The 25,858-nt window shown below is 49.9% G+C and overlaps 3 protein-coding genes across 4 annotated transcripts in view; 2 read left to right on the plus strand and 1 right to left on the minus strand.

Moving 5' to 3' along the window:
- AK8 (adenylate kinase 8) overlaps positions 1-10,368 on the plus strand; it is a 137,680-nt gene extending 127,312 nt beyond the window's left edge. Inside the window, exon 13 of the transcript XR_006386356.1 lies at positions 10,347-10,368. The gene's annotated coding sequence lies outside the window, so the exon portion shown is untranslated. The remainder of the gene's footprint in view (positions 1-10,346) is intronic.
- Positions 1,355-21,067, minus strand: GTF3C4 (general transcription factor IIIC subunit 4). 2 transcript variants are annotated; one of them, XM_044264611.1, is made up of 5 exons: positions 20,641-21,067; positions 11,526-13,352; positions 8,425-8,555; positions 4,845-4,933; positions 1,355-3,399 (listed from the first exon to the last, which is right to left on the minus strand). In XM_044264611.1, the coding sequence occupies exons 1-5, from the start codon at positions 20,995-20,997 to the stop codon at positions 3,335-3,337; spliced, it is 2,469 nt and encodes an 822-aa protein (XP_044120546.1). In that variant the 5' UTR covers positions 20,998-21,067; the 3' UTR covers positions 1,355-3,334. The 2 variants fall into 2 exon arrangements, with proteins under 2 accessions (XP_044120546.1, XP_044120547.1); XM_044264612.1 differs by lacking the exons at positions 1,355-3,399; positions 4,845-4,933; positions 8,425-8,555 and adding an exon at positions 10,507-11,413.
- A 632-nt stretch (positions 21,068-21,699) lies between these two features.
- Positions 21,700-25,858, plus strand: part of DDX31 (DEAD-box helicase 31) — a 68,896-nt gene continuing 64,737 nt past the window's right edge. The window contains exon 1 of the mRNA XM_044264613.1: positions 21,700-21,820. Within this exon, the coding sequence (XP_044120548.1) occupies positions 21,725-21,820 (96 nt within the window). The 5' untranslated portion in view covers positions 21,700-21,724. The remainder of the gene's footprint in view (positions 21,821-25,858) is intronic.

Here is a 25,858-nt window from a genome sequence, read left to right on the forward strand (position 1 = left end):
CAACGTTGGCATGGGGCAGCCGGTAGTGGCAGGGGCTAAACTTTAGCAGACTCTAGCCCCAACGGCAGCCAAGAGTTACTCAGCACTCTGCCGGGGAAATAATGAAGAGTCTTGAAGAAAACCAGATATAATTTACCAGGTTAAAAGCCAACACTATTCCCATTAGAGAGAAAAATCACTGTGCGCGATCGTCTCTTCTAGGAAGGAGACCTACTGTGCGAGGTAATTTTTAGAAAATGTATCACTGATCTACTGTCCTTTCAAACGTGAAATCCGCTAGCTCTGGACGTGCCCTGGAGCTGAGAAAACAAGAGGAAGGGAAACTGGGAGGACCTCACCAGGATGGAAAAGCACGAGAGAGCAGAGGGGCAGGGGCCGGGGCGAGCCCGCAGGCGGGGGCCGGGGTCGGTTCATTCCCGGAGCCGCGGTAACCCACACTGGGCAGCTCCTCTCCAGCTGCGAGGGCAGCTGCCGGGGAGCAGGGCTTTCGTAAGACACGCGTGCGCACCCCCTAACAAGTACCAATAAGCACCGACTTCTGCTTCTTAGCCGACAGCGGTGTAATTACAACAGAAAGTATCTTCCTATTTAGTTATCACCCTTTAACGTTCCTTTCACCTCATGAACCCCTGGCACTCGCGAATAGGTCCGACCCACATGCTTCCACGTCGTCTTAGAGAGAAACAGAAAGATGTCACACTCAGCCACAAGCTTCGCCAGCGGTTCTAATAACTCCTGACACTGAAAAATAATTGGTAGCTTCGGCAGATGTGATAGTAGGTAGAGACGGCTTGAAGAGTGGGCGCCGGGCACATGAGGGTTTTGGAAGGAGTATCAAGCGCTACAAGCCATCAATTTCTTATCTGGAGTAATGGGGACAAATTAACCCCAGGCAGAGAGCGGGGATACAGGTGTGGGTATCAGACGCCCGGAACGCAAGCGTGTTGTAGCTGGAAAGGTCTAATTGCATCCGGTCTTCATGCCTGACTCCCGGGCAGCGCGGCAACACGGCCTCAACCATCTCTGCCGCTTCTCGCCCAGTTCTTAGGTGACAGCCGAGATAAACCTGAAATCCACGACACGGATCAGGCGTTCTAGGAAGCATGGAGGGCAGGACAAGTGTAAGCCAGGAGAGCCAGTGGGCTGGAAGATTCTGGGTGTCACCCCTGCTTTCCCCAAGTCCCACTGACGGGCAAGCAGAAGCTGGCTGTGTGCGTGATGCGGCCATGCACGAGGGGGGGCGTGCTGGGGCGGGGGCGGGGGGGGCCCTCCCTGCTCCAGGCATGGAAATTCAGGCTGAGGTGGTGGGTGGATTTTAGAGTCTGCAGAATGCCTACCCCCGTGCAGAGAGAAGTCACGTTCTAGTAAAACAGTTGCCATGTTTATTCCTACAGAAAATACATAATAATTCAGGAGATCCTTTTAGTTAACTCCCAAGAGGTCCATCTCCCCCAAAACGTACAACTGCTTTAAATAAAAACTTAATGTAAGTTTTAAATGGCAGCGGCACAAAATTCCCCGTAAGAACAACTCAAACACTGACCCTGATAAGGAACAAAGAGTAAGTGAAACTAAGCAGCCATGATTATGAAAAACTTCCTTGACATGATCTCCACGTTTACCGCCTGGTCCCCGGGACGTGAGACAGCGACGGGCCACGTGACGTCTGAGCTGTGCAGCTCGCCATCCCCGTGCCGCCTGCTTCTCTTTCTGGAAAACCAATTCAATGTGCGGGCCCCCGTATCCGGATCAACACTATTCTTGAAATGACTGAGAAGAGAAAGCGAAGCAGAAGACTCCAGCAAAGACAGAATGAAACACAGGAGACAAGACACAATCTGAACAGGACACAGAAGCCATTCCAGGGCAGGCCGCTCGGAGGCGCCTCTGAAGGGCTCTGGGGGCCGGTGCCTGTGGCGGGGAGGAGGGGGAGGAGCGGGGGAGGGGGACCCACAGCGGTCTGTGGTTGTGTGTCTTGTCCACAGAGCAAGTTTTCTAAAGCAAGGACGAGAAGTCCTTCACTGAGGATCACGACAGAGGCAGGAGTAAGTGTTAGAATAAAGGCGAAATAGCCAGCATGTAAGCGGAGTGAGAATCTCCCCTTTTGTACTCCTTCCTACTTCCCAGAAGGACGTACGGTTTCCACATGTGGGCAGCACAGTCCTGTTGCTTAGCACCGAGCTCTAGGACGCTATTTTCGCAATCCAAGAACACTGTAATTCCCGAATGTCCATTTTTAATTTTAGATTTTAAGACCAATTAATCTCTAACGTCTCCTCTGAACAGCCCACGGGAAAAGAGCTACGTTCTAAGTATCAGGGACCCGTGCGGGGAAGAAATTCCTGGGCTCTCCTCCGCGGAGCTGCCGGCGGCACCGGAGCAGGAGCACCGCAGGCCGGGGCTGCCCGTCGCTCTCGGCGCGTTTTCTGAGTCTCTAGATGGCCTGCAGGTTCCTCGAGTGGATACAACTGAAATGTCTGGACATGTCAACATTAAAAACACTAGAAGTTTAGAGGAGAAAATATTCTTTTTCTTCTGTGTACAAATATCTCATCTGGGCTACGAGAGGCGCAGGAAGGTGACACGGGTGGAGAGGAATCCCCGACCTCCCTGACAGGGCAAGGAGGCAGGACTGGAGATCTAATCATGTGCGAGCTCATCAAAAATAAGTCACCATTATTTACTTACAGGAATCACCTGATCTTTTGACACATTAAAACCAACTTTAGTCTTGGCCTCGACGACCTCTTAAAAATACCGTTTTATGAACGCGTTTTCAGGACGCAGCAGAGACGAGAATCCGTGGGACACAGATCTGTGGCTGTCTGTGGGAACAAAGGATCGGGGTCGAGCGCCGTTTCGGACACGCGCCGTGTCTGCTGGCGCCCGGCCGCCCGGGCCAGTGACCCACGCTCTGCGGAGCCGCGGGGCGGTTCCAGTCCAAGGCAGGCATGAAAGCCCAACTCGGTCCAGCAAGGCCCTTACCCCAACTCTCCAGAAGAGCTCATTCTGTTCCCAGAAATGACAGGGCATTCTTTCTGTTCAAGTTGCTTCAGTCAAAACACTTGAAAAATAAGTGTTCCTCACCGGGGGAGGAGGGGGCCTGGCGCTCCGCTCACAATGACTTACAATCTCTGCGTTGGGTCGTTTCGGAGATACCCCGTAGTCCCTGGAGACGAGACGGTACTTCAGAAAGGAGTTCCCAGGGCCCCGTCTCTGCTCCCGAGGGGGCCGGCCCAGGCGCAGGCCGGGCTCAGCCAGCACATCCCACGTCCTCAGCCCGAGGCGGTTTTCCGCAACGGAGCGCGCCGGGCCCCGCTCCCGCCGCCGCCGCTCAGAAGACCGGAGAATCGCAGAAAGGGCAGGGGCTCTGCAGGAGCCTCTTAATCCAGTCAGGATCTGCGGGAGAAAGACAAGCGGTACCCAGCGTGAGCTTCACAGAGGGCAGGCGGCCGGGCTGCCGAGGACGGGGACTGAGCTCTCAGCCCCCCGGGCCCGGCTCTGTGTTCTCGGACACGCCTCGCTCCCACGCTCCAGACGAGGCTGGAAGAAATCGCGCTCCGCAAAGCTACGTGTGTGGGGACATTGTCACCCCTCTGCGAGGGGATGGGAACGCAAGGACCACGAGTGAGTGATTCACAAAGCTCCGTTTCTTTGGCTGAAAGGACTGTGCTTCGTCCGAGGAGACATCCTTCCTACGCTGTTAATGTGCAAATCCTCTTTGATAAAATGACAGTAACGGTCCTTTCCTAAATGCGCGACTCGGAGCCAGGCGCGACCGTACTGGGTCAACACCTTCTCCCGGTCCCTGTGGGCGCCCTGCTCCCCGACCGCCCCCCAGACCCGCAGGTTCTCTTCTCCCCCAAAACGGCACGGAGCGCGACACCACGCCCGCCGGCAGCTGTTTCTCTGGCCCGTTTCGATCTTTTCCGCGGTTTCCCGTCTGGTCAGCACAGCGACTCTCAGCCGCACGGAGTGTTTGCGCGTTCCCCAAATCGGTTTCAAAATAACGCAGTGAGGGGGAAGGAGTGGGGGACTACCGACGAGATCGAAGAGGCCACGAGCTGACAACAGCGGAGCCGAGGACGGGCATGTAAGGGTTCTCACACGCTCCTCTCTGCCTCAGTACCGCGTGGCGCGCCCCGCGTGACAAGCCAGAGCACAAGCTGCCAACGCACCGACTTCTCAGAGCGAGACAGTTCTGGAGTAAAAATAAAAGGGCAGAGTTTCATGTGGAATGTTTTCGGTTTTAGGTCATCGAGACCACAAATCTTCCCCAAACACGTGTATAACCGCGTGACGCTCACATCTAGTCAGCTCGTGTGCTGGGGTGTGATGTGACTGAGCCTCAGGTCATGAATCTGACGTTCATGGGACAATTTCAGTCACTGAGTCCTGGCTCGTGTCTGTGATCTTATTTCCAACTCATCATCTCGGAAACAGGGGCTCTGTCACCAGGGCTACCAGAAAGGAGAATACAGACCAACCTGAAAAACCCCACCGTGGCTACTGAAGAATGACTCCAAGTGCGCATGTGGACGCTCTGCCTTAGCGACTGTGTCTTTGTGTACCCTACCATTTGCAGAACTCCCATCCAAATATAACCTCTATCTGCCATCTAAAACAAGCTCTGGCATTTTCTGGAACGGACGCTCTGTCTGCAGGGACAGACGAGCCCACGGCAGCCCTCCTTGTGTGCTGACACGCAGCACGCGACCTACTCCAGTTCTCATCTTTTAATGAGTCGTTGCTTCCTGACCATCCCGTCGAGCGCGGAACGAGCCTGCCGCCCCGCACGGCCGTAGGCGAGGCCAGGCGAAGCCCGAGGCTGGGGAAGCACTCACCGTCCGGAGCCGGATGGCGGGCAATGCTGTCATGGAGCAAACACCTTCTGTATATCAAGCTCTGGCAGGACTGGTAGGTTAAAAAGCACCTGAGAGAAGACAGACGCTATCATCAGGAGGAAGCCACAGATGATGGTACCGCCAACCCGCACGCTAACCAGGAAAGCACAGAGAGAGTTCTCAAGCCTGTGGCAACCGCGTATCCCTCTGCACAGAACTGGCCAGACTCGCCCACATTTAGCAAGGGTCTGCATGCTGAACCAGGAGATAGAAAGCTTCCAATCCAGTCGGGGCAGCTTCTTTTTGGCCAATTGCAAGTCTGAGCAAGAGTTTATTCTGTCCGTACTTTGAATTTTTAACATGTTAAAAAAGATGAACATGTATTATATGGAAAATTATTCTTGTATGTGATTTTTAAGATTAGGTAAAAGCACTATCTTTAAGAATCTGACAGTACAGTGGGGAAAACCTGAAAGATACAAAATTAATGGTGCAAAAAACGAGACGGGACATGAACAAATGTTCACAGGCTCAGCTCTATGCTGTGACCACTCCCTGGGCAGCCACCGGGACCAGGCTAGTGAGGGAAGGGGAGACGCTAGGCGATGGCAGAGTGCACGGTGGGTTGTGTAAGTAAGGCTTCCCAACAGATCGGTTCTTCAGCTGAGTAACTAAGGAGCAGAGAAACACAGAGAGGAAGGGGGTGAGGGAAAGAGTCCAAGTAGGGGTACCTCGAGAAAAGACTTGGGTATTACAGGAAGAAAGGCTACACCTGAGTGAGAGCAAGCACCCATTCTCCCATGGAGAAATGACACTGAGACCTTCCAGCATTAACTCCATCCAGCAAATGTGAAGATAATTTCTGTGGAAGAACCCATCGAGAGACAATGGTGCACCGTGGTGACACATGTGAACTCTGGAGCCGGACTGCCAGGCTCTCAGCTCTGAGGTCACCAGCTGGATGACCCTGGGCAAATTATTCATCTCCCCCAGGGCCCCCTTTCCTCACCTGTAAAAACAGAAACGACTGCAGTGCCCCCATGCATGCTTGCTGTGCTCAACAGATGTTAGAGGTGTTACTACTACAAGCCTACTACTATTACAAACTTGCTTCCCATTCGTCCCCTAAAAATCAAATTAGAGAAAAGCATAAGAACACAGTAAAATTCCGAAGAAATCCAAGTATCTATCAACAAGGAAGTAAATAACAGAACGTCTGTACTGTGAAACCCTCTATAGCCACTGGAAATGGGATCTAGGGGCGCTTGGGTGACTCGGTTGAGTCCGACTTGATTTCGGCTCAGGTCATGATCTTGGGCTCATGGAGCCCAGCCCCGCATCGGCTCCACGCTCAGCAGGCAGCCTGCTTGAGATGCTCTCTCTCTCCCTCTGCCCCCCGACCCTGCTCACACCAGCCCCCTCTAAAGTAAATCTATCTTAAAAAAAAAAAAAAAAAGGATCTACATAGTAATGTAAAAAAAAAAAGTCCACAATATTTTGGGAAGAGAATTGTCAGGTTGATAAGATAGGACGTGCAGCAGGGTGCCTGGGTGGCTCTTGATTCCGGCTCAGGTCACGATCTCAGGGTCCTGAGGTTCTGCACACAGCACAGTCTGCTTGAGGACTCTCTCTCTCTCTCTCCCCATCCCCCCGACCTCTCCTCTGCTCACATGCTCACTTCCTCTTTCGAATAAATACATCTTCAAAAAAAAAAGAAAAGATAGGAAGTGTGGCACAATTCTGTTTCTGTTAAAAATAAATTAAAAAAAAATTAAATGGGTGTGGCGCCGGGTGGTGCTGTCGGCTGGGCGTCCAGCTCTTGGTTTTGGCTCAGGTTGTGATCTCAGGGGTGTGACACCGAGCTGCATCTACTGGGGCTTCTCTCCCCCTCTACCCCTCCCCACTGAGAACACACATTCTTAAATAAATAAATAATTTTAAAAGATTAAATGGGTGCCTACCATGGACCAGCCATTGTTCTAGGAAGAGCTGTGGACAAAACAAGCTTCTCTGTCCTCATGGAGCTTTCTACTCCAGAGGAGGGGGAGAACCAAGAAGTAAAGCATCTATGAAGTGGTGATGGCCACTTGGGAGGCCAATAAGGCAAGGAAGAGCAACTCGAAACACTAGGGCATGCCAGGGGGTGCCGGCAGGGCACGCCGGGGGGGGTGCTACAGTGCTGGCAGTGTGGCCACGAAGGCAGGCTAACTGATAAAGGGGCACTTGAGGAAGCCATGCGGCCACCCGCTGGGACAGCAATCCGGGCAGACACCCTGAAGTAGGAGAGGCGCCTTTTACACGTGCGGAACCATGAGGCCGGTACGCGGAGAGTGAAGTAAGCAAGGCGGGGAAATGGGAGATGAGGTCAGAGCGGGGCCGGGTTGTGTAGCTCTGATCACTAAAGGGATTCGGGCTTTTACTCATCAGGAATGGGCGGCCTCCGGAGCGTTCTGAGCAGAGAGGGGTGGAGTGGGTGAATCTTAGCAGGCTTAGCAGCCGTGGCCACACGGCACCCGGGCTGGAGGGCAAGGGAGGCAGCGGGAACCCCTGTGGGGAGGGAACCATAGAAATCTGGGCGAGAGTGTCTCACGCGAGGACTATAGAGGTGGAGGCAGTGAGGAAAGGCTGGAATCGTATCTGAAACGCCTCCGAATCTTCCAAGCAGAGACAGTGAACAGGGGACTGGCAGAAAAGCCTGGTTTGCTGGGGGGACAGAGTCAGGCTACAGCTGTCCGTTCAAGCCACTGGTGCGCAGACGGTCCACGACTGCTAAGGAGTGTTGACAAAAGAGAAGCAGGTCCACGATGGCCATCAAGGAGACGGGAGAGAATCAGGACAGACAACGGAGAAAGAGGCAGAGGCAAGGCGAAAACCGGGGGGACTGTGTGTGGGAAAGCCAGGAGATGAAGGGGCTGCGGGGAGGAAGGGGGAGCACCCACGGTGTCAAACGCAGCGCATGGGTCTCTAAAGCCCGAACACGACTGAGCTGCCCTCTTACAGTGACATGGGACGGTAAGAGAAGGAAGACCTCCACCTTCAGTATAAAGTTAAACCAAAAGAAGTGCATTCGCTCTTCTTTTGTATTCCATTAGCTTAAATAGGTACTACTTTTGTAGCAATTTTTAAAAATTTAATGCTACTTCAAAGGAAAACAGTATTATCAAAATAAAGAAATCCCTCTTGGGGCACCTCGGTGGCTCAGGTGGTTAAGCCTTTGCCTTCAGCTCGGGTCCTGATCTCAGGGTCCTAGGATCAGGCCCCACATTGAGCTCTCTGCTCAGTGGGGAGTCTGCTTTTCCCTCTCCCCGCTCATGATCTCGCTCTCTCTCTCAAGTAAAATCTTAAAAACAAAAACAAAAAAACACCCTATCTCAAGCAGTAAAAAAAAAAAAAAATCCTCTAAAAGAGTGTCCTGCCTTACTCAGACTGATAAAGTCTACATCTTGTTTTCTAACAGCCACGTTTCTCCAACCCAGTGGCACAGGCAACATTATTCTGGATACACACTACCCAGGGGCTTGCACTATACAAAAGTGGAAAATGAGCAAAAACACGGGCTGGCTTAAAATGAATGGCTTACCGGAGCCAAATGTGGCCATTGGAGCAGACTGCCTGTTTGCGATCTGTGAATGGCAAGATCTCTTTGCACAGACTACAGTGCTCAGGGAAAGTCTGTTTGTTCATCTTCTTTGAGATGTGTCCAATCAGCACCTAGTGAGACAAAGCAGTAGCAACACTGAGCGGCGTTGAGCGCAAGACTTCGCAGAAGCAGACCGGGGGCGACGGAGAACGCGGTGCGAACCCGAGCTCGGAGGCCTGCATTTCCGCGCAGGCTGGTCATACTGTCTGGATGCAGCAAAGTAGACCCTCACCGTGTGTGGACCGGCTGAGGAGGATAAATTCATTTGGTGACCCTGTGACAACAGGGTGAACCCCAACAACTAAAGAAAAAACTACTGAAAACAAAAGCCTTATCACTTGCCTTGTTTTAGCAGCTCCTGAAACAAGGAGTTCAGAGTTCTACTGGAAGACCAAGTATTTAGGTCTTCTGTAACATGACGTTAACGAGGAAAAGCATCATCTCTCTGGGCCAAGTATTATGTGAAATTCTAACTTTCTAGAATTGTACAAATGTCCATTCTTATACAAAATTGTACAAAATGCTCATTCTAAGACAGGCTTGCAAATATAACCAGGATTTTGAAAGAGAATTCCCCTTTCTGACAGCCCCAGGAGCCGCGAGCAACCTGGTCCAGCAGCCCGCAGCTCGTGGTCCACTGAGCCCCATCGCAGAGGCAGGGTGGGCCCCGCTGTGGCGCGGGGACTGGCAGAGAGAGAGGCCGACAGGGCAGGCTCTAGACCCTGGCCCTACTGCAGAATCGCTATTCTCTGCCTTGTTTATTAGGATTATACCACTTTAAAAATGGAAGTCTAAAACACGCTGCTCTACTTCATTATTTGGTTGAAAAAACCTTCACTGGCTACATCATTCGAAGGTGCGGGGTACACCAAGCCTTAAGGACTCGCATCTTACGAGGAGACAACGTCCTTCGAGGTTTTTAAACCATTTATATGTAAGTTCTCGCAGAGGAACTCTCTGCTTCAACCATTCACTGAAATTAGTTCACTGAAGTTTTGAGGGGATCTTAATAGCTCAAAACGAGTGTCTTAACTACGCTGTATATGATTTACAAACTTAAAGCCCATTGGCTTTGGCCTTCTGTTTTTTCAGCCTTAAGAATTCTAATTAATGATCCCTTCCAGCAGGAACCAGCACCCTCCCTTCTCTCCCAGAGAGCCCAAATATCCTGGTACTGGTGCCATGGCAAAATCTGCTTAGAACTGCTCTAAGAGAGATGCACTCAAACTCTACATGAGGAAGAACCGCTTCTATGTGCTCTCACCAGCCTCGACCAGCAGGCCCTCCTGTGTCAGTGCAACTCACGCATCCCCAAAGGGGACATTCCTTCCAACAGAGCAAATACTGGTTCTTGGGGGGGACAAAAATTCTTACCCTTTTTATGCAGAAAGTACATTTAGGCAGTATCTATCACAAATATATACAAAATATAGCTGTGGAACTACTAAGATGTCACAGGCAGGAACAATTACGAAAAAAAGGTCTAAAAAGGCCGGGGGGGGGGGCGGCGGCGATCAACACCGCTGGTCTAACGGCACCGACACACCAGGCAGAGAATCTCACAAACAGTGCGTAATCACTAGTGTGTCAGTGCACTAGGTGTGAAAAGGTTCCTTGCGTGCACACGGTGGGATTTTTTTGACATGAAATGCAGTGCTTCTAATCAAAACTCGGTTCTGCCGATAAGCAGAGGCGCCACCTTCCCTTCCTCAACCGGCTCTGCTGGGGCCCCGGGAGCCCTGGCCGTCCCCGCACTCACGCCGCACGTGGACAACTGCCTAAGCGCTCTCCGCCCGCTCACACCTCCTATTTCCTAAAATGTCCTGTCAGTCTTTCACGGCCTCTTGTGATACTCCCTCTAGGTCCTGTGAAACAGTGATCGCCAGGAAACTTCTCACAATGGTCTGCCGTGTGTGGTCCGCACAACTGAGACCACAATGAAACAATTTTTAAAAGCTTTCAAAGATGGAAAATCAGTTACATGAAAATCTCCTGTGTGTAATGATTTTAGGGGTGGGGACACACACACACACACACTTTCCAATAAGAAAATGCAACAAGGAATTTGTGAGTGGTTTAACGTTAGGCAAGAAGATATTTTCATTTATTACCTTCAATTTTAAGCAAGACTTTAGGCAGTGAGAATAACTGTCAATCTTAACAGTAGTAAGGAACACAGGCTTTTGTGGTTTTGAATATTTTAGTATAAAATAAAGTATGTTCCTTGAAACAAGTTCTTCGGGATTTTGTCGTTGGTGGTGGTGTTCTGGAGAATTTTAGCGGCTGTTCGTTCACAAAGAAAGGTTCCCTGATACCAGGATAACAATGAGCGACATAAAGTTAAGTGGTTTCTTTTCCACAGGAATTCTCAGAATCCTTAGAAGGATAAGGTACACTGGGACCCTCTAAGAGGAGGACGGAGTGTACGGCATTTCCTCAAGCTTGGAACCCTGGTGTTCTATCAGGGAACCTGAATTCTGTGGAATACATTTTGGATAAGACTCTAAGATGCTTATAAATTAAAATCAAGATTATGCCCAGTTTTTGTAAAAATAAACATCGTGAGTAATCATTTGCTTCCTTGAACACGCCCTCCCTGACTGTATCAAAGATCTCAAGTCCTCCCAAGTGTCACCAATCCCTGTGCTGCCGCCAGTGCTGACCCCCAGACCCCCAGAACCTTTGCAGACAGGAAGGAAAGAAAGCAGGGTGTCACCCTTCCCCTGCTGTGACCGCCCAGTCACATACTACTCGCTAACTGAAGCCTCCGCCAGCTCATCCCGGGCCTGGGGATCTCGGCCCGCCCGCAAGCCTTGCCTATCAGTGAAGGCTGTGGTGAAGGGAAATATTTCTCGTGTGATCTGAATGTGTCCTCTGCATTAATCCGTGTTCTCTATTTATTCTCCTGCACTTCACGCCAATCAACTACCTACAAAACATCAAAGCGAAAGCTGGGTTAGGAATGCCACGTAGACCATTTCTCCCTCATGAAGAAAGCAGAGCTTTTGCGGTTTTAGCGTTTCTGCTGAGAAAACACCTACCCGTGCCGTTCGGTCGTCACACTCCTCGTCAGACATCAGGAAGTTGCAGAGGCCTCGAGTGGGGATGCTAGTGTTTTCTGTGATCCAGGTATGCAGGTACACCTCCCCCAAGACTCGCTTCATGTGCTCCCTGGTCAAGTGCATTTCCACAGCTTCGATCTTCCCTTGGATCTCCAGGAGCTTCTCTTCCATCGGCTCGCGGCCCCCGGCCTCTCCAGCCTGGGTCAGGGAGTCGTCGGCGGGGTCCTCCGCGTCGCCCTCTCTGCTCCTGTCCTGCAGGCCCTGCCGGTTCGCCTGTTTGGAAGACGTGCCTTCCTCCTGCTGCTCTTCCTCGGCATTGCCCATCCCAGGGGAGTCAACCAATGAGATTTTGGAGTCCTCGTGGGTGGGTTTCCATAATGCTTCTGAAGGGGTTTTCTGCATGGACTGATATAAAATCCTCAGGAGGAAGAGTTTGAAACGCCAAAAATAGGTGGCTCCGCTGCTTTCAATCTTTTTTTCCAAAGCTTCTTGTAAAAACTGAGGGATATGTTTATCCTTTAAAATCTTCCAGCGCACAAGGTCTATTAAATCCACCTGCTTGAAGAGATTTTGAACGGAAGATTCCAAGAGCTGAGCAGCTGCCTCCTCAAAGGTTTTAAGAGTAACAAACTGGACCTGGTGGTTCTTGTTCACGGGGTGGAGGCCGTTGACCATGCCCTCGGTGGTGATGACAGCCAGGTATGCGCCGCAGGGGCTCACTGCTATCCCGTGTGTCCTCACCGAGCCGAACACATCCGAGAGTTTAATTAACTGGTGTTCAAACTTTAATGCGACATCGGTGAAAATGGGGATCAGCTGCCTCACCTTCCCATCGCTGGAACAGGTATATACGGTTCCATTCTGCTTGTCTGCAGTCATGGAGACAATCGGCAGTGAGTGAAGGCCTGTGACGTGGGAATTGTGGACGTTGAGACCTGCTTTGGAGATCAGGAGAAGACACCAGAACACGTAGGATCCCCTTGCAGCCACCACTAAGCTACAGCTACACTTCTGGTACGGGTGGTAAAGTGGAACACATTTAATGCTGTGCACGGGCAACTGGTCCATTTCTTTCCACAAGACAACGGGCTGCCTTAAGGTGAAATAGCCTTTAACTGCTTTGAGATTGACAGGAAGAATTTTTACAGGTCCAAAAGCACTCCCCACAATAAGGCCGCTCATTTTCCGATTATTGTGCTCATATTCCCACCAAAACAAAACACTAGGAGAGTTGATCCCTGACTCAATTGTGTTGCATGAAGAGATGGACTCCTTCCCTACAAAGGGCAGCTGGAACTGCCACACAGCAATGTTACCGTTCTCGAAGAGGACCGCCAGGAGCACACTGCCCACATCCCGGCACTCGTTGTTATGCTTGACCTGCTGCGTGGTGCAGATGCCCGACCACTCCATCCGGACTGGGGTCTGCATGCTGTGCCTCCTCTGAAACTCCGCGAAGTCCCCGAGATTCCCCTCTGGAGCCTCACTTTTAGAGAGCCTGTAACTGGTCTCATAGAGTCGTTCTCCATAAATCTCAGTCAGATCAACCAGCTGGACCCACTGCAGTCTGTTGAGGTTCGCCTGGATGGTCAGGCGGTTGTCCATGGTCAGTGCTGCCAAGAGGCACCGGCCGTTTGCATCACAACCCATGGGGGACCAGCTGGTATACTTGAATCCTCTCATCGGTGGCAAGGCCTTCCCCTCAGGGTTGAACACCCTATCCAACATGAAAGTCTGACTGACTGTGGGGTCTTTGGAGGTGGCAAATTTCTCCTTACACTCAGCAACCTCTGCTTTTGAGCCAACCTGAAACGAAGAGATACAAAAACTCTCAGATAAATACTGCACTCTAGGAGGAATACACTGACATTACTTAGGTATAACTGATTAATCCGTTTTAACTGGGCCACATTAATATACACAGAATTTCGTATCAATTCCGTTAATTTTGAAAGACATACATTTAAAAGATCAAGTACATGTCTGAAAGTAAACAAGTACTTACTCGGAAAGTAAAAATTTTCTCAAGGATTAGAATAAATGTTGCCATTATTCAAAGCCTGGCCCCCACACTCTTCTTAGAACTGCCATGAACAGCAGCCGTCACGGGGACATACTAGATCCCTAAGTCAACACAGCACTTCGCTGACCTAGTCCCAAAGCCATAGATATGTGACATATTCATGAAAACACACCTCCGCATACATCGTTGATACAACTGGGTATCTGGGTTTTTACAACGTCTTTGTGATACAAATGTCAGTTTTAAGTCTCTATTTAAAATTTCACTTAGAGATCATGCTGAAAGGCCACTTCCAACTGCTCTGTCCGCTGCTTCTATAGAATAATGTCCACTCCGATTAAACTACTTGCCATTCCTTGAGTACTCCCTCCTCGGCCACCCTTGGGCCCCTAGTCTGGGATGCTGTTTTCCTGTCTAAATCCCATCCCTCCTACCAGACCTAATTCTCTCTCTGAAGCCTTCGGAGATCTTTCTGGCTTTCTCCCATTTCTCCTTCTCCAATTCTGTGCCACATACCAGTGCGGCTGTTTATTTAGTGCCTGGTTGTATGATGGCAAGCTCTTTAAAGGAATTTTAAAGGAACATTAAAGACAAAGGAAGAGACAAATGACCAAAAAAAAGTGATCTGGAGCCAGGAAGGCTAAAGCCAAAATAAAGCGTAAGTCAACTGAACCATGTCTTCTGATACGTGCAAAGCAGGAAGAGAAAAACACTTGACCCTACTGTCCTTAGGGAAATTGACCCAGAGCAAGAAAGCAGAATCATTCAGATTAGTGACAATCTCCTTTTATGTAGAAGCTGATCTTCAAACTGGAAAGGGTAGTTATTACACAATTACAAAGGAATTCAAGCCTCAGACACATATGGATATAATAAAAATCACGTTAAATGAGTTTAAGTCCACAAGCCCAGAGGAATTACACTCTAGGACACACAGGATAAACCTGGAAGATACTGAACTCCAAATGACTGATAAGTCTTTGATAAAGTTTGGATAACTGGGAATGTGTCAGAAAACCAGAGTACAATATACACTTTTAAAATATCTCCTAAATGAAAAATAGGTAAAAAATACGACAGACCATAAAACCTGCTAGGGAATAAAATCCCTCAGTTGTTAACAAAAGAAAGGTTTGTGAGGCGCCTGGGTCGCTCAGTTGGTTAGTGTTTGACTCTTAGTTTGGGCTCAGGTCATGACCTCTGGGCTGTAGGATGGAGCCCTGTGCTAGGCTCTGTGCTCAGCGGGGAGTCTGCTTGGGATTCTCTCTCCCTCTCCCTGCTCCCTCATGGTCGCATATGCTTTCTCTCTCTCTCTCTCAAGTAATTATCTTTTTTAAAATAAAGACTGACTTATTTGAGAGAGAGAGAGCATGCACAAGCAAGCCGGTTCAAGCGGGGGTGGGGGGATTCAGTGGGAGAAAGAGACACAGACTCCCACTGAGTAGGGAGCCTCGGAGCCAAGACGCCAGGCTGGATCCCAGAATCATGACCTGAGCCGAAGACAGATGCCTAACTGACAGAGGCACCCAGATGCCCCTAAACAAATAAATCTTCAAACAAACAAACAAAAAAAGTTTGTGTGGACAGACGTGATCATTAGAAACCAGCATAGGATAACTGGAAAAATCTAATCTTATTCTTTTTTCTGCTGGAATTGCTAAATGACATAAGAAGTACAGAAAGGTAGATATAAAGGTATCCAACAAATGAGTCAGATGACTAACTTTTCCTAAAGTGTGTTACGTAGAACATTACTCCCCTAAATTGTTCTTGAAAAAGAGTTCTGTGGCCACCTAAGTCTTGGGAACATCGTATGTTACACATCATTTCTCCGTGAAGGCTCTCAGGAGCACATTAAATGCCTTGGCCAGGGAGCTTCTGACTTAACCAGTTTTCCAAACTTTTAAAATCATTTATTTATTTATTTATTTTTAAAGATTTTATTTACTTATTTGGCAGACAGAGATCACAAGCAGGTAGAGAGGCGGGCAGAGAGAGAGGAAGGGAAGCAGGTTCCCTGCCAAGCAGAGAGCCCGATGCGGGGCTTGATCCCAGGACCCTGGGATCATGACCTGAGCCGAAAGCAGAGGCTTTAACCCACTGAGCCATCCAGGCGCCCCCCACCCAAACTTTTTTTTAAACAATAAAACTTTGTCGGGTGGTATCATCCTATATTTTCCTAAAGAATACTCTGGAAATGGTGTCTTAGGCAGTATATCTTGATTTAGAAAGGCATTTAAGATAGCCTCTTGGATACACCTATGGACATACCAGTGAAATAGACTGGATCCCAATTAAACAGAGGTGCAGCTGGCTAGCCTGTTAATAAAATAATGCTAATCAAAGCCCAGAGCTTTGTATGGGTAGATAAAATCTGAAGTATTACACAGAAGCATAGCATAATGACTAAAAATGCCAGACTACCTGGGTTCAAATCCTGGCTCTATCACACATGAGCTCTAACCCTGCACAAATTACTTAAACCTTCTGGCCCTAATTTTCTCATTCATAAAAAGAACACAATAATATATGTGTCACAGAGTTAGGAAAGTTAAATAAGTCAATATACATAAAGCATCTTTTAAGTAGGCTTCATGCCCAACTTGGGACTTGAACTCACCACCCTGACATCAAGGAGTCCCTACAGGCTAAGCTGCCCGATGCCTGTACAGCATCTATTAATAAGGGTCAGTAGCTGTTAGTGAGGAGGAGGAGAAGCAGGAGGAGAAGGAGGGGGGACACTCTCTGGGGATTAAGTACAAGTTAATGAGCCCTAATAAAGTATGTAAAACGCAGAGTAGACATGAAATTGTCCACCAGATAAAGGGTAGATATAAAATCACCAAATCTTATGACACCGTCCACCAAGCAATAATCCTTAGGACAGGTAAATGTACTACAAATAAAAGTTCCTCTAGGACTAGGAGTAAACTTGACAGGACCTATACCCCAGAACAGCAGCAGAGGATGACATAAAAGAAACACTTGGTCCTGCTCACTGTAGGAAGAATCCTTGACAGGACAGAGAGAATCTTGGATCTCAACAGCAGGGAAAACCTGAATGGTTCTGTGTAGCAATTGCTGATGTATTAGTTTGAAGGAGTCCAGTGCCCCTCCTGTTAAGTCTCCATGTCACAAAACCAGCCACAAATTAAAACATGTACTCAGATGGCCAAGGAGTACACCACATAGCAGTCCAGTTCCCAGAGGACCACACCCAGCCAGTCATTTAATTACAGACTACTGTTTTCAATTGGCCACTATGACTACTAACAGCTAATTCCTTCGTAAGCACCTAATGAACGGAAATTCACTTGAAGCTATTCTACAGGAAGCTTCTTGAAGGCAGAAGTAAGATTTCAAAGATAGCCAATAGTTATTTAACTTAATGTGGATGGAGTTAATGCTTTCTAACAAGCCTAAAAATTCATGCAGAGTAAAATTAGTCACTCAAATTTTATTAGAATTTGGAATTGTATCCAAGTAGATGAGTCACTAAATCAGCAGTCCAATGGGCAGAAAAATTGCAAATTACTCTTAAATCACAATTTTACTGCTTTTCATATCATTCACTTACATCGTTCTCCTTGGTACCATGTAACTTCAGTGTCCAGGACAGTAACTTGCAAGTGGCAGATACCTGAACTACCATGAAACTGCACATTTTCCTGAAATTCATAATCTAAATAATGGGATCCCAGAGCAAAAGCTTCAGAGGGGCTGAGCATCTAGCCTTCTAGCAGGGCCCTACAGTGAACTGATCCAGGCTGCAGAATGGCCACCCACCTTTCATGTCAGAGCAAAGGCAAGCTGGACAGTACAGAGCTGCTGAAATCCCTAGGCACTGCCAAGGGTAAAGCCATCAAAGTACTGATACAGACTTCTTTACATTCCTACCACTGCAGCCCTGATTTACCCGACAGAGGCCTCTTTCAGAACCGCAGGGACGGCTCAGCATTCACTCACCAAATGCTCCTAGTCTGGTGAGACTGCAACTGATGGATGGTTTGTGTGCTGCGCATACCGAAGAACGGGACACGAGGGGAAGTGCCACTCGTTAACTTCCAAGCGAGCCACTAATTACAAGCGGCATACGAAAGATTTCCTATTACTTATTAGACAGTTGCACAACCAATGAGTCCAGTTTTTATCAGAGTATTACGGCTATCTTCATATCCACAGCTCCAGTATTGATCGAGCCCCTGCTTTCTTCATATCTGCGTGACAGAGTTTATTACTTCAAGCATCTACAGCCTGCCGGTGTACTCCCTCTGCCCCTCCCCACCCCTTGTGCACACGCCTTCTTTCTTTCCCTAAAAAAAAAAAAAAAAAGTCGTCTAAACAACACAGGTTTTATCATCATCCTTGTATAGACAGGCCTATATTGCTGTTTTGTGCCAAAGCCCAAATTCGTACCCTCTATTTTATACTAACCCTAATCATCGTCTTCTGACCCCCCCCCCCAGATTCATATTCCTGAACCATTCCAGGCCAGTCCATGCTCATGAAACTGTTACAGCACCTTTGGGCTTCCTAGATTGAAGCCAACTTCTTCAGACTGACCTTCGGAGTTCCTAAGTTGGCCTCACCTCGCTTTCCCTCTCTAGAAGAGATTGTCTGTTGACCCATCATTACTCACACAAACAATAAAGTATGTCTACAACTTAATCATGTATGTGAGTCAGACGGACACCTCGCTCCTACTACCCAGATGCCCCTCTGCTCCTCTTACAAGACAAATCCAATGTTCTCTCAGGTCGCCTTCAGATTCACCACCAGATAACACTCCCTGATTAAGGGCCTCCCCTCATTATTCCTGCCATTCTTTAAATTCTCTCGGCTAGGGACGCCTGGGAGGCTCAGTCGGTTAGGCATCCCGACTCTGTTTCAGCTCAGATCATGATCTCAGGGTCGTGGGATTGAGCCCTGCGACAGGTTCTGCACTGAGTACAGAGCCTACTTAAGAGCCTCTCCCTCTGGGCACCTGGGTGGCTCAGTGGGTTAAGCCACTGCCTTCGGCTCAGGTCATGATCTCAGGGTCCTGGGATGGAGCCCCCCATCGGGCTCTCTGCTTGGCGGGGAGCCTGCTTCCCTTCCTCTCTCTCTGCCTGCCTCTCTGCCTACTTGTGATCTCTGTCTATCAAACAAATAAATAAAATCTTTAAAAGAGCCTCTCCCTCTGCTCCTTCCCCCACTTGAGAAATCCTCTCTGCTGGGGCACCTGGGTAGCTCAATCAGTTAAGTGTCTGCCTTTGGTTCGGGTTATGATCGAGCCCCAGATCCGTCTCTCCGCTCAGCAGGGAGCCTGATTCTCCCTCTCCCTGTCACTCTGCCTACTTGTGCTTTCTCTTTCTGTCAAGTAAATAAACAAAATCTTTTAAAAAAATTAAATTGAAAAAAAATTCTCCTTGCTAAATCATTAAATCTGGACCACGTTGGATACACACTTAAAGTTTTCTCTAGTTTGTGACACACGAACATCCTTAGAAATGGTAAGGCTATTCCTTTTAAGCTACTTTCTTCTGCCTCCATCTGTTTCTCAATTTCACAGTATTAACAATATCTGTCTACCTGATGCGGTTATACTAGAGCCAATTTGTTCATACCTTCTCCAAGAAGATTTTCAGGGTTTAGTCCTATCAGTCTACCAGTGATTTAATGCAACAACAAACTGTTTGTTTAAAATGTTTAAGTGTGAGACGCCTGGGTGGCTCAGTCTGTTAAGTGGCTGCCTTCAGCTCAGGTCATGATCCCAGCGTCCTGGGTTCAAGTCCCACATCGGGCTCCTTGCTCAGTGGGGAGCCTCCTTCTCCCTCTGCCTGCCTCTCTGCCTCCCTGTGCTCTCGGTCTCTCTGACAAATAAATAAAAATAAAATCTTAAAAAATAAATAAATGTAAAACGTTTAAGTGTGCTAAAAATATAAAAAGGGGGTGTGGGCTCCCTGCTCCCTACCCAGAGCTAATGATTTCATGTCTAAAATGGCAGTGCAGAAAAAGTTTTAAAACCTTCCACTTTCACATAAATACATTCGCTGGGCATAGATATACACCTTTACAGTGCTTATCACCACCTGATATTACAGTCGTACTTGTTCATGACTTGCCAAAGAATGTAAGCTCCATGAAGGCAGGCACTTGGCTTGGTACGCTGCTTTATTTCCAGAACGAGGTCAGCACCTAGCTCATACACGGTGCTATTCAAGTATCCGGGGAACGAATAAATACACACTCCTTATAGATCACATACACGCAAAAAGATTTATAAAGGAGACAGGAAACGTTTTTATACTTGAAAACCATTAATGAATGATATGACTTACTATCTGGGGAAAAAAATAAATTTGAATATAGTGATACTAAAACAGTAAAACTAGGAACCCTAAAGTTCTGAAAGCAAACTTGGCTTATACGAAGCTGAAAACACTAAATGTACACAGAGGCCCTGAAATCCGAGAACCGCATTTATTTCCGAAAGCTTTCCTTTCCATGCCAATCCCAAAGATTTCCCGCTGTGAAAGGAAAACAAACCCTGGAGTACCCAGCTGCTCAAGGTGTGAAGGAACATTCATATACTCAAGTCGCTAAGATAGCTGAGGCAACGAGAAGGACCAGATTGTCTTCTCCAAAGCAGAAGCGGCACAAGAGGACGGCACGTCACAGTAAACAAAGCCAGACAAGGGCCCAGGGAGTCGGTTCCAAACAATGGGAGCAACTGTAGAGGCGAGGTCTGGGGTTGGGTCAAAGGGGGTGGAGTCTCAGAAGGCACCACCGAGAGTCATCGCAGTGGGGCAGGCGCGGGGGCCAAGCAAGGACCTGGCTCCGACGAAGGCTCCGGGGATACTTGTGTGCGTCGGAAGGGGGTGGGTGATCTGGAAAACGCGGCGCGAACGGCTGCGAGGTTTTCTGTTTTTAAATACGGCGACCCCGGCCCTCAGCCCCCAGCGCGGGATGCGACGAGGGGAATCCCCGGAATGGGAGCAGGCCAAGACTCCCCAGGGACCGGTAACGCGGCCGCGGGAGGGAGGCAGAAGGACCCCCTGGACCTGCTGGGGTCCGGGGGGGGTGACTTACTTTAAGGAGGCAGCTGTTGAGGGGAGCGGGCACCGAGGTGCGGTGGATAACCAGGTCCTGGCCCGGGTTGTGCACGTCGCAGATGAGCTCCAGCACAGCGATGCTCCGGGCCGTGGACACGGACACGCGATGGTCCTCGGACCAGGCCAGCGGCTCTAAGCCGCTCACCGCATACTGCAGCTTCACGGCCGGCTCCCGCCGACTCACCAGGAACCGGAACGCGGCACTGGGCCCGGGGGCCGCGTCTGCCGCTGGCTCCTTCCCGCCCGCCTCGCCGCCCCCCTCGCCCTCCTCCTCCTCCGGCGGCGCAGGCCCGTCGGCCGCGGGCCCCACCCGGGCCTTGTCGGCCGAGCTCATCTCCTCTCAAGTGCAGAGGCCGGATTCCGGGGCGCGCCAACCCCGCGCCGCCGTCCGGTTGCCGCCTCTTGCGCCGCCGCCGCCACCGGGCCCCGGCGCCCTCCGCGGCCGCTTTCTCCCCTCCGGCCCCGAGCGCCGCCGAGCCAGGAAGGACCCCGCCGTTGCTAGGCGACCCAGCCCTGCCAGGTGGCCAAGGCGCTGCCTGTCTAGAAAAACGCGCCTCCTCGGCCGGCGGGACGGAGGAGCGGCCGGGGTGGGCGAGGGGAAGGGGTCGGCGAGGGCTCCCTCTCCGGGCGACCGAGCCTCAGGCCCCTGTGGAGACCTCCCGGGCAAGTAAAGTGCCGAGGCAGCGGTGGCCCGGCAGCAAACGAAGGAAACGTTGGCTGGGCAGCACACGGCCCCTTGTTTCTCACAGGCACTCAGAGAACTTCACCAGCATGAACTGCAGGGCTGGGTGTCCTGTGGCATCGCTCGCCGCGGGGCGAGCCGCGAGGGACGCCGAGCGGAGCGGCCACCCCGTCCCGAGTCCCCGGCGCCGTGGCCCCTGGGCCCTTAGGGACCCGGAAGGGGCGCGGCCGCAGGAGCCGGCGGGGCAGCTACGCGGGGTCCTCGCGCGCCGCCCACGTGGGGCCGAGGCGAGCCCCGGGCCGGGTTCCGGAGGTCCGGCCGCGCCCGCGGGTGCCCGCGCCCGCCCGTGTCCGCCTGTGCCCGCGCGTCGCCGTGCGCCATGGCAGCCGCCGGCGGGCTGCTCCTCCACGTTACGGAGGCCCCGGCCGGCGGCCCCGGGACGCTCTCCGGACCCCGCCGGGCCCAGGCGAGGCGGGTGAGTTCTGACCCGGCTTCAGAGCCGTCCGCCGCCGCGGCCCGGCCGGCTGCACGACGCGAGCTGCCGCCTCGCCTCTGGGCCGGGTTCCGAGCTACCGACCGAGTTCCGGGGGGAGGTGGGCTGTCTAGCAGCTTCTGGAGAAGTCGCTGAACGGCACGTGTCTGGGCTCGGGGCACTGCCCCGCCGGGACGTTCTGGGCGGCCGCGGAGCGGGGATGGAGGGACGTCTGCCGGCGCGGGCTGCCGGTCGGAGGGCCCCGAAGGTCGCGTAGGGGATGGGAGCTGACTCCCGCCCAAGTAAGGGACTGCCGCCGGGGTGTGCCAGCCGCGTGTGCCAGCCCGGGCGCCTGCTAGCCACACCTCCTAACTTCTCTCACCGCCGGTGCCTCGAAGGAAGGTCGTTCGGTGCAGGAACGGGGACCGGAGCCTAGAGGCCTCCTTCGAGAGCTTTCCGAAATGGCATAGATTCTCACCCACGTGCAGTGGGGAAGAACACGGAGCGCCCGTACAACCCGCTCCCTGGGGAGGGGAAAGATGCTTTAAATTTCAACCGAGCCAGAGCTGGGAACTGGTTTGATGGTTGACTTCTCGCCTGGAAGGGAGGAGGGCTGCAGGGCAGAAAATCTGTTGTAGAATCCCGAGTTAACCACAGAGGCCAGAAATTACACCACCTCGTGCGGAGGAAAGTGTGTGTTTTCTCCAGAAAGCAACAGGTAATCCCAGCGTGTTGCAGCTGATACTCCTCGAGAGCGTAGGATTGTCTTTGGTGGCTTTTCAGAGATAATCAAGCTTTAGGATATAGAGGTTTGGGAGTAGGAGTTTTCAGCTAAGCAGTGGGGTTGCTGCTTCTCTGGGAGGAGGAAACCGGAAGTACTGAAGAGCCTCTGGGAGCCTGCGATTTGGAGTAACAGACCTGGGGTTAGATGCCCACCTTGCAACACGGCTGGTTCTGTGAACTTGGGGAAGTTATTTCACCTCTCTGGACCTTACTTTTCCAATCTGTAAAACGATTGTAAAATGCAGGGTAGACATAAAATTGTCCACCAAATAAAGAGTAGATTATAAACAAGTTTTTATTTTATATGAAGTTACTGTGAGGAGTAAATAAAATTCACGAAAACTATATTTTCTGGCCCATAAAAGCACTTAATAAATGCCACTGGTAAGTAAAGTCGTGTTGGTTCCATTTTGAGTAACGGAATCGCAGTGTCCAGGGGTTATTGGGGTGCTTTTGCTGTGGAGGTGCCTGGTAACACAGGGGAAGCACTATTAACACCTCCTTGAGTGAGCTGAAGGGATAAAAATAGGATGTTTGGCTTCATGATCGCTTGAACCGCCACCTCAAAAGGATGTGTATTAGTGAGATGATGCTGGGGATCTACATTGCCCTCATCTGCATCTGCATTTTTTGTCTTGAATGGGAATTATAGGTATGCCAGTCTCATTTGCCAGGGGCCCGAATTTGGGGCAGTTAACTAATACACTGCCTTTGGAAAGGCCTTGACAACTTAAGTGATGCTGTACGTAACAGTATGTAGTGTTTTCATTCTAAAAAAATTTTTTTTATTATTCAGGTAATGGAAGTTTATTGTAGGAAATAGGGAAATAAGGAAGTTAAAGGAAAAAACTCTGTAACTGCTATACTCAGAGGTAACTCTGGTTAACGTTTTGGTGTATATCCTCCTAGAAAGCAAACAAGAGATCAAGTTACACATGCTGTTTTCCAAACAAACCGGATACAGTTAATAAATAGTATTATAGCATAACCATCCGGAACCCTGGCTGTAGAATCAGGGCCTGAGCAAAGCCTGGATATCTCAGCGATCCTGGGACAAATTACCTGGTATCTCTGCCTCCGTGTTCTCATCTTAAAATGGGATGATACATTAGCTAATTCACATAAGTATTTAGCATATTTCCGGGGCTCTGGTGTATTTATTAATATCAGAAGCATAGTATTTAGACTTTTAGGGCTCGATGGGACATAGAGGTCATCTGCCAGAACCCCCTTGTCTTACAGGTACAGGAACAGGGACTCGCAGGGAGGTAATTTGCTTAGTGTTGCAGAGCCTACTTTTTAGAAGTGCAGGTGCGTCCTTGCTCCTCTTTGCTCAGGCACCACCTCATGAGGCATTTCTGTTTCCTGCCCTCCTTTCCCTTTGACGTAGGCCGAGGTGGCCTTCTTGTTTCATACTTCCATAATCCTTTGTACAGACCTCTTCTGAGTACAAACACAGGTTTGGGTTTCTGGTTTTATACTTTCGTCTCTTCCACTAACCTGTGAGTTCCTCAAGGGCTTGACTAGTTTTTCAGCCTTGTATCCTCAGAACCACACTACTTGACAGCTGCTGAGTGGTCAGTTTTTTTAAAAGAATGTGTTGTGGCTGCTGGGACAGAAAAGCTAACAAGCAGTGGAATAGCGTCCACATTATGGGAAGGGATAATTCCGTTGTTGTCATTCATCTTACAAGCGTTTATTGAGCACTTACTCTGGGCAGAATTGAGCCCATACAGGGGGTGCCGTGCCACGCAGGACAGACTTGTCCGTTTCCTTGTAGAGTTTACAGTCTAATGGGGATGACTGACACCACGTTACAAATTACATTTCATGCTTGTAATTGTCCTGAATGCTACAGTGAAGACAAAGGGTGCCTCCTAGGAGAGCTAAAAGTAGGAGTCCGGGCCTGACTAGGTGGAGAGAAGAGGTCAGGAAAGGTTCTTCTGAGGACCCAGTAAGCCTAGATCTAAAGGATGAGTTTGAGTTAGCCAGCCAAAGGGTGGGGGGAAGGGTGTTGCAGACATGGGTATGGCAATAGCATGTGCAAAGGCCCTGAGGAAGGAAGAAGCATGGGGCTTTCTAGGAACTCAGGAAGACCAGGACGACTGAGGCACAAGACGAGGGCACTGAGATGAGCAGAGGCCAGCTTCTAGAGGGCTTTATAGATCATATTACAAGTTTTTTATTTTAGCCTAAGAGTAGCGGAGAGCCTGTGAGATATTGCGCCTAATTCTGAATACGTGCTTTTAGAGAACAGATGACATGAGAATAGAAGGTGACTGGGATGAGAAAGGATTGAAAGCTTGTGTCCTATTTGGGCTACTAAGTCTGAAGAAGAAACAGGCAGTTAAACGATGTGTGAAGGAATGGGATGCCTCGGACTAGCAGAGAGTTGATCAAGGTGGCAGATCTTGTCCAAGTGTCAGAAACAGCTTCCTAACCCCTAGAATTTGGTGTCTCCGGTGATGGAGAACGGTAAGGGGAGATGTGTAGGCAAGGCCTACCGCAAAGCCTCCTGTCGAGGAGCTTGTAGTAGGAAGTCCGTGCCTGGTGGGAGTGCTCCGAAGAGTGTGTTGTTCCATAAATCAAGGAACGGCAACATGTTTCATTCTGCCTTGTAAATGATTCAGCAGACCTGGTACGTGACTTTATCTCTTTCTTTAATCTGAACACTCATAAACTTGGGACTTTGTAAGATAGATTTGTAAGATGTTGGAGTAGGTCAGTACTTCCTTTATTAATAGTAAGTACTCAAAAGTGTATTTATTGAATTATTTAGATACAGGAGTTCTGTAGTTGTCAGGAACAAACAAGTGCTGTTGGTGGGTTAGCCTGCAGCTGACAGTCATGGCCAAAGCAAGCTGATGTGTAAATGGAATCCATCATTTCAAGCTAAGGGGAAAATAGCATTCCAAGAGAAACCGAAATGCCAGGACAGTAAGTCCTGGCTACTCATGGGATGTTTTTTATTCATGTGGAAATTGGAAGAGAAGGCCAAGGAAAATAAAATGTTTCTTCAAAGAAAATTGGATGTTTCTTCTCCTGGGAGAAGTTTGGACATCGGGCATGTAACCACATCCACGTTACAGAAATAAGCAACAGGCAGGAAAATGCCGAGTGTTGTAGCCTGTAGTCGGTGATCAGATGGGGACCTGAAAGGCAAAGAGAGTTGGAAATAATTGTGGTAGAAGTGATGGATGGAGCAGAATTCTCATTTGGATTGGAAACGGCGAGTGGGAATCGTCTCCAAGCCATCTG

The sequence above is a fragment of the Neovison vison genome, chromosome 9, assembly GCF_020171115.1.
Source record: "Neovison vison isolate M4711 chromosome 9, ASM_NN_V1, whole genome shotgun sequence".
NCBI lineage: Eukaryota > Metazoa > Chordata > Mammalia > Carnivora > Mustelidae > Neogale > Neogale vison.

Excerpts from the sequence above, each read along its gene's own strand:
- GTF3C4 (XM_044264611.1), bottom strand. The coding sequence starts at position 20,997 with ATGAGCTCGGCCGACAAGGCCCGGGTGGGGCCCGCGGCCGACGGGCCT. Across the intron at positions 8,556-11,525 it reads GTGACGACCGAACGGCACGG|GTGCTGATTGGACACATCTC; the intron begins GTAGGTGTTTTC and ends TTGTCTCACTAG. Across the intron at positions 4,934-8,424 it reads AATGGCCACATTTGGCTCCG|GTGCTTTTTAACCTACCAGT; the intron begins GTAAGCCATTCA and ends GTCTTCTCTCAG.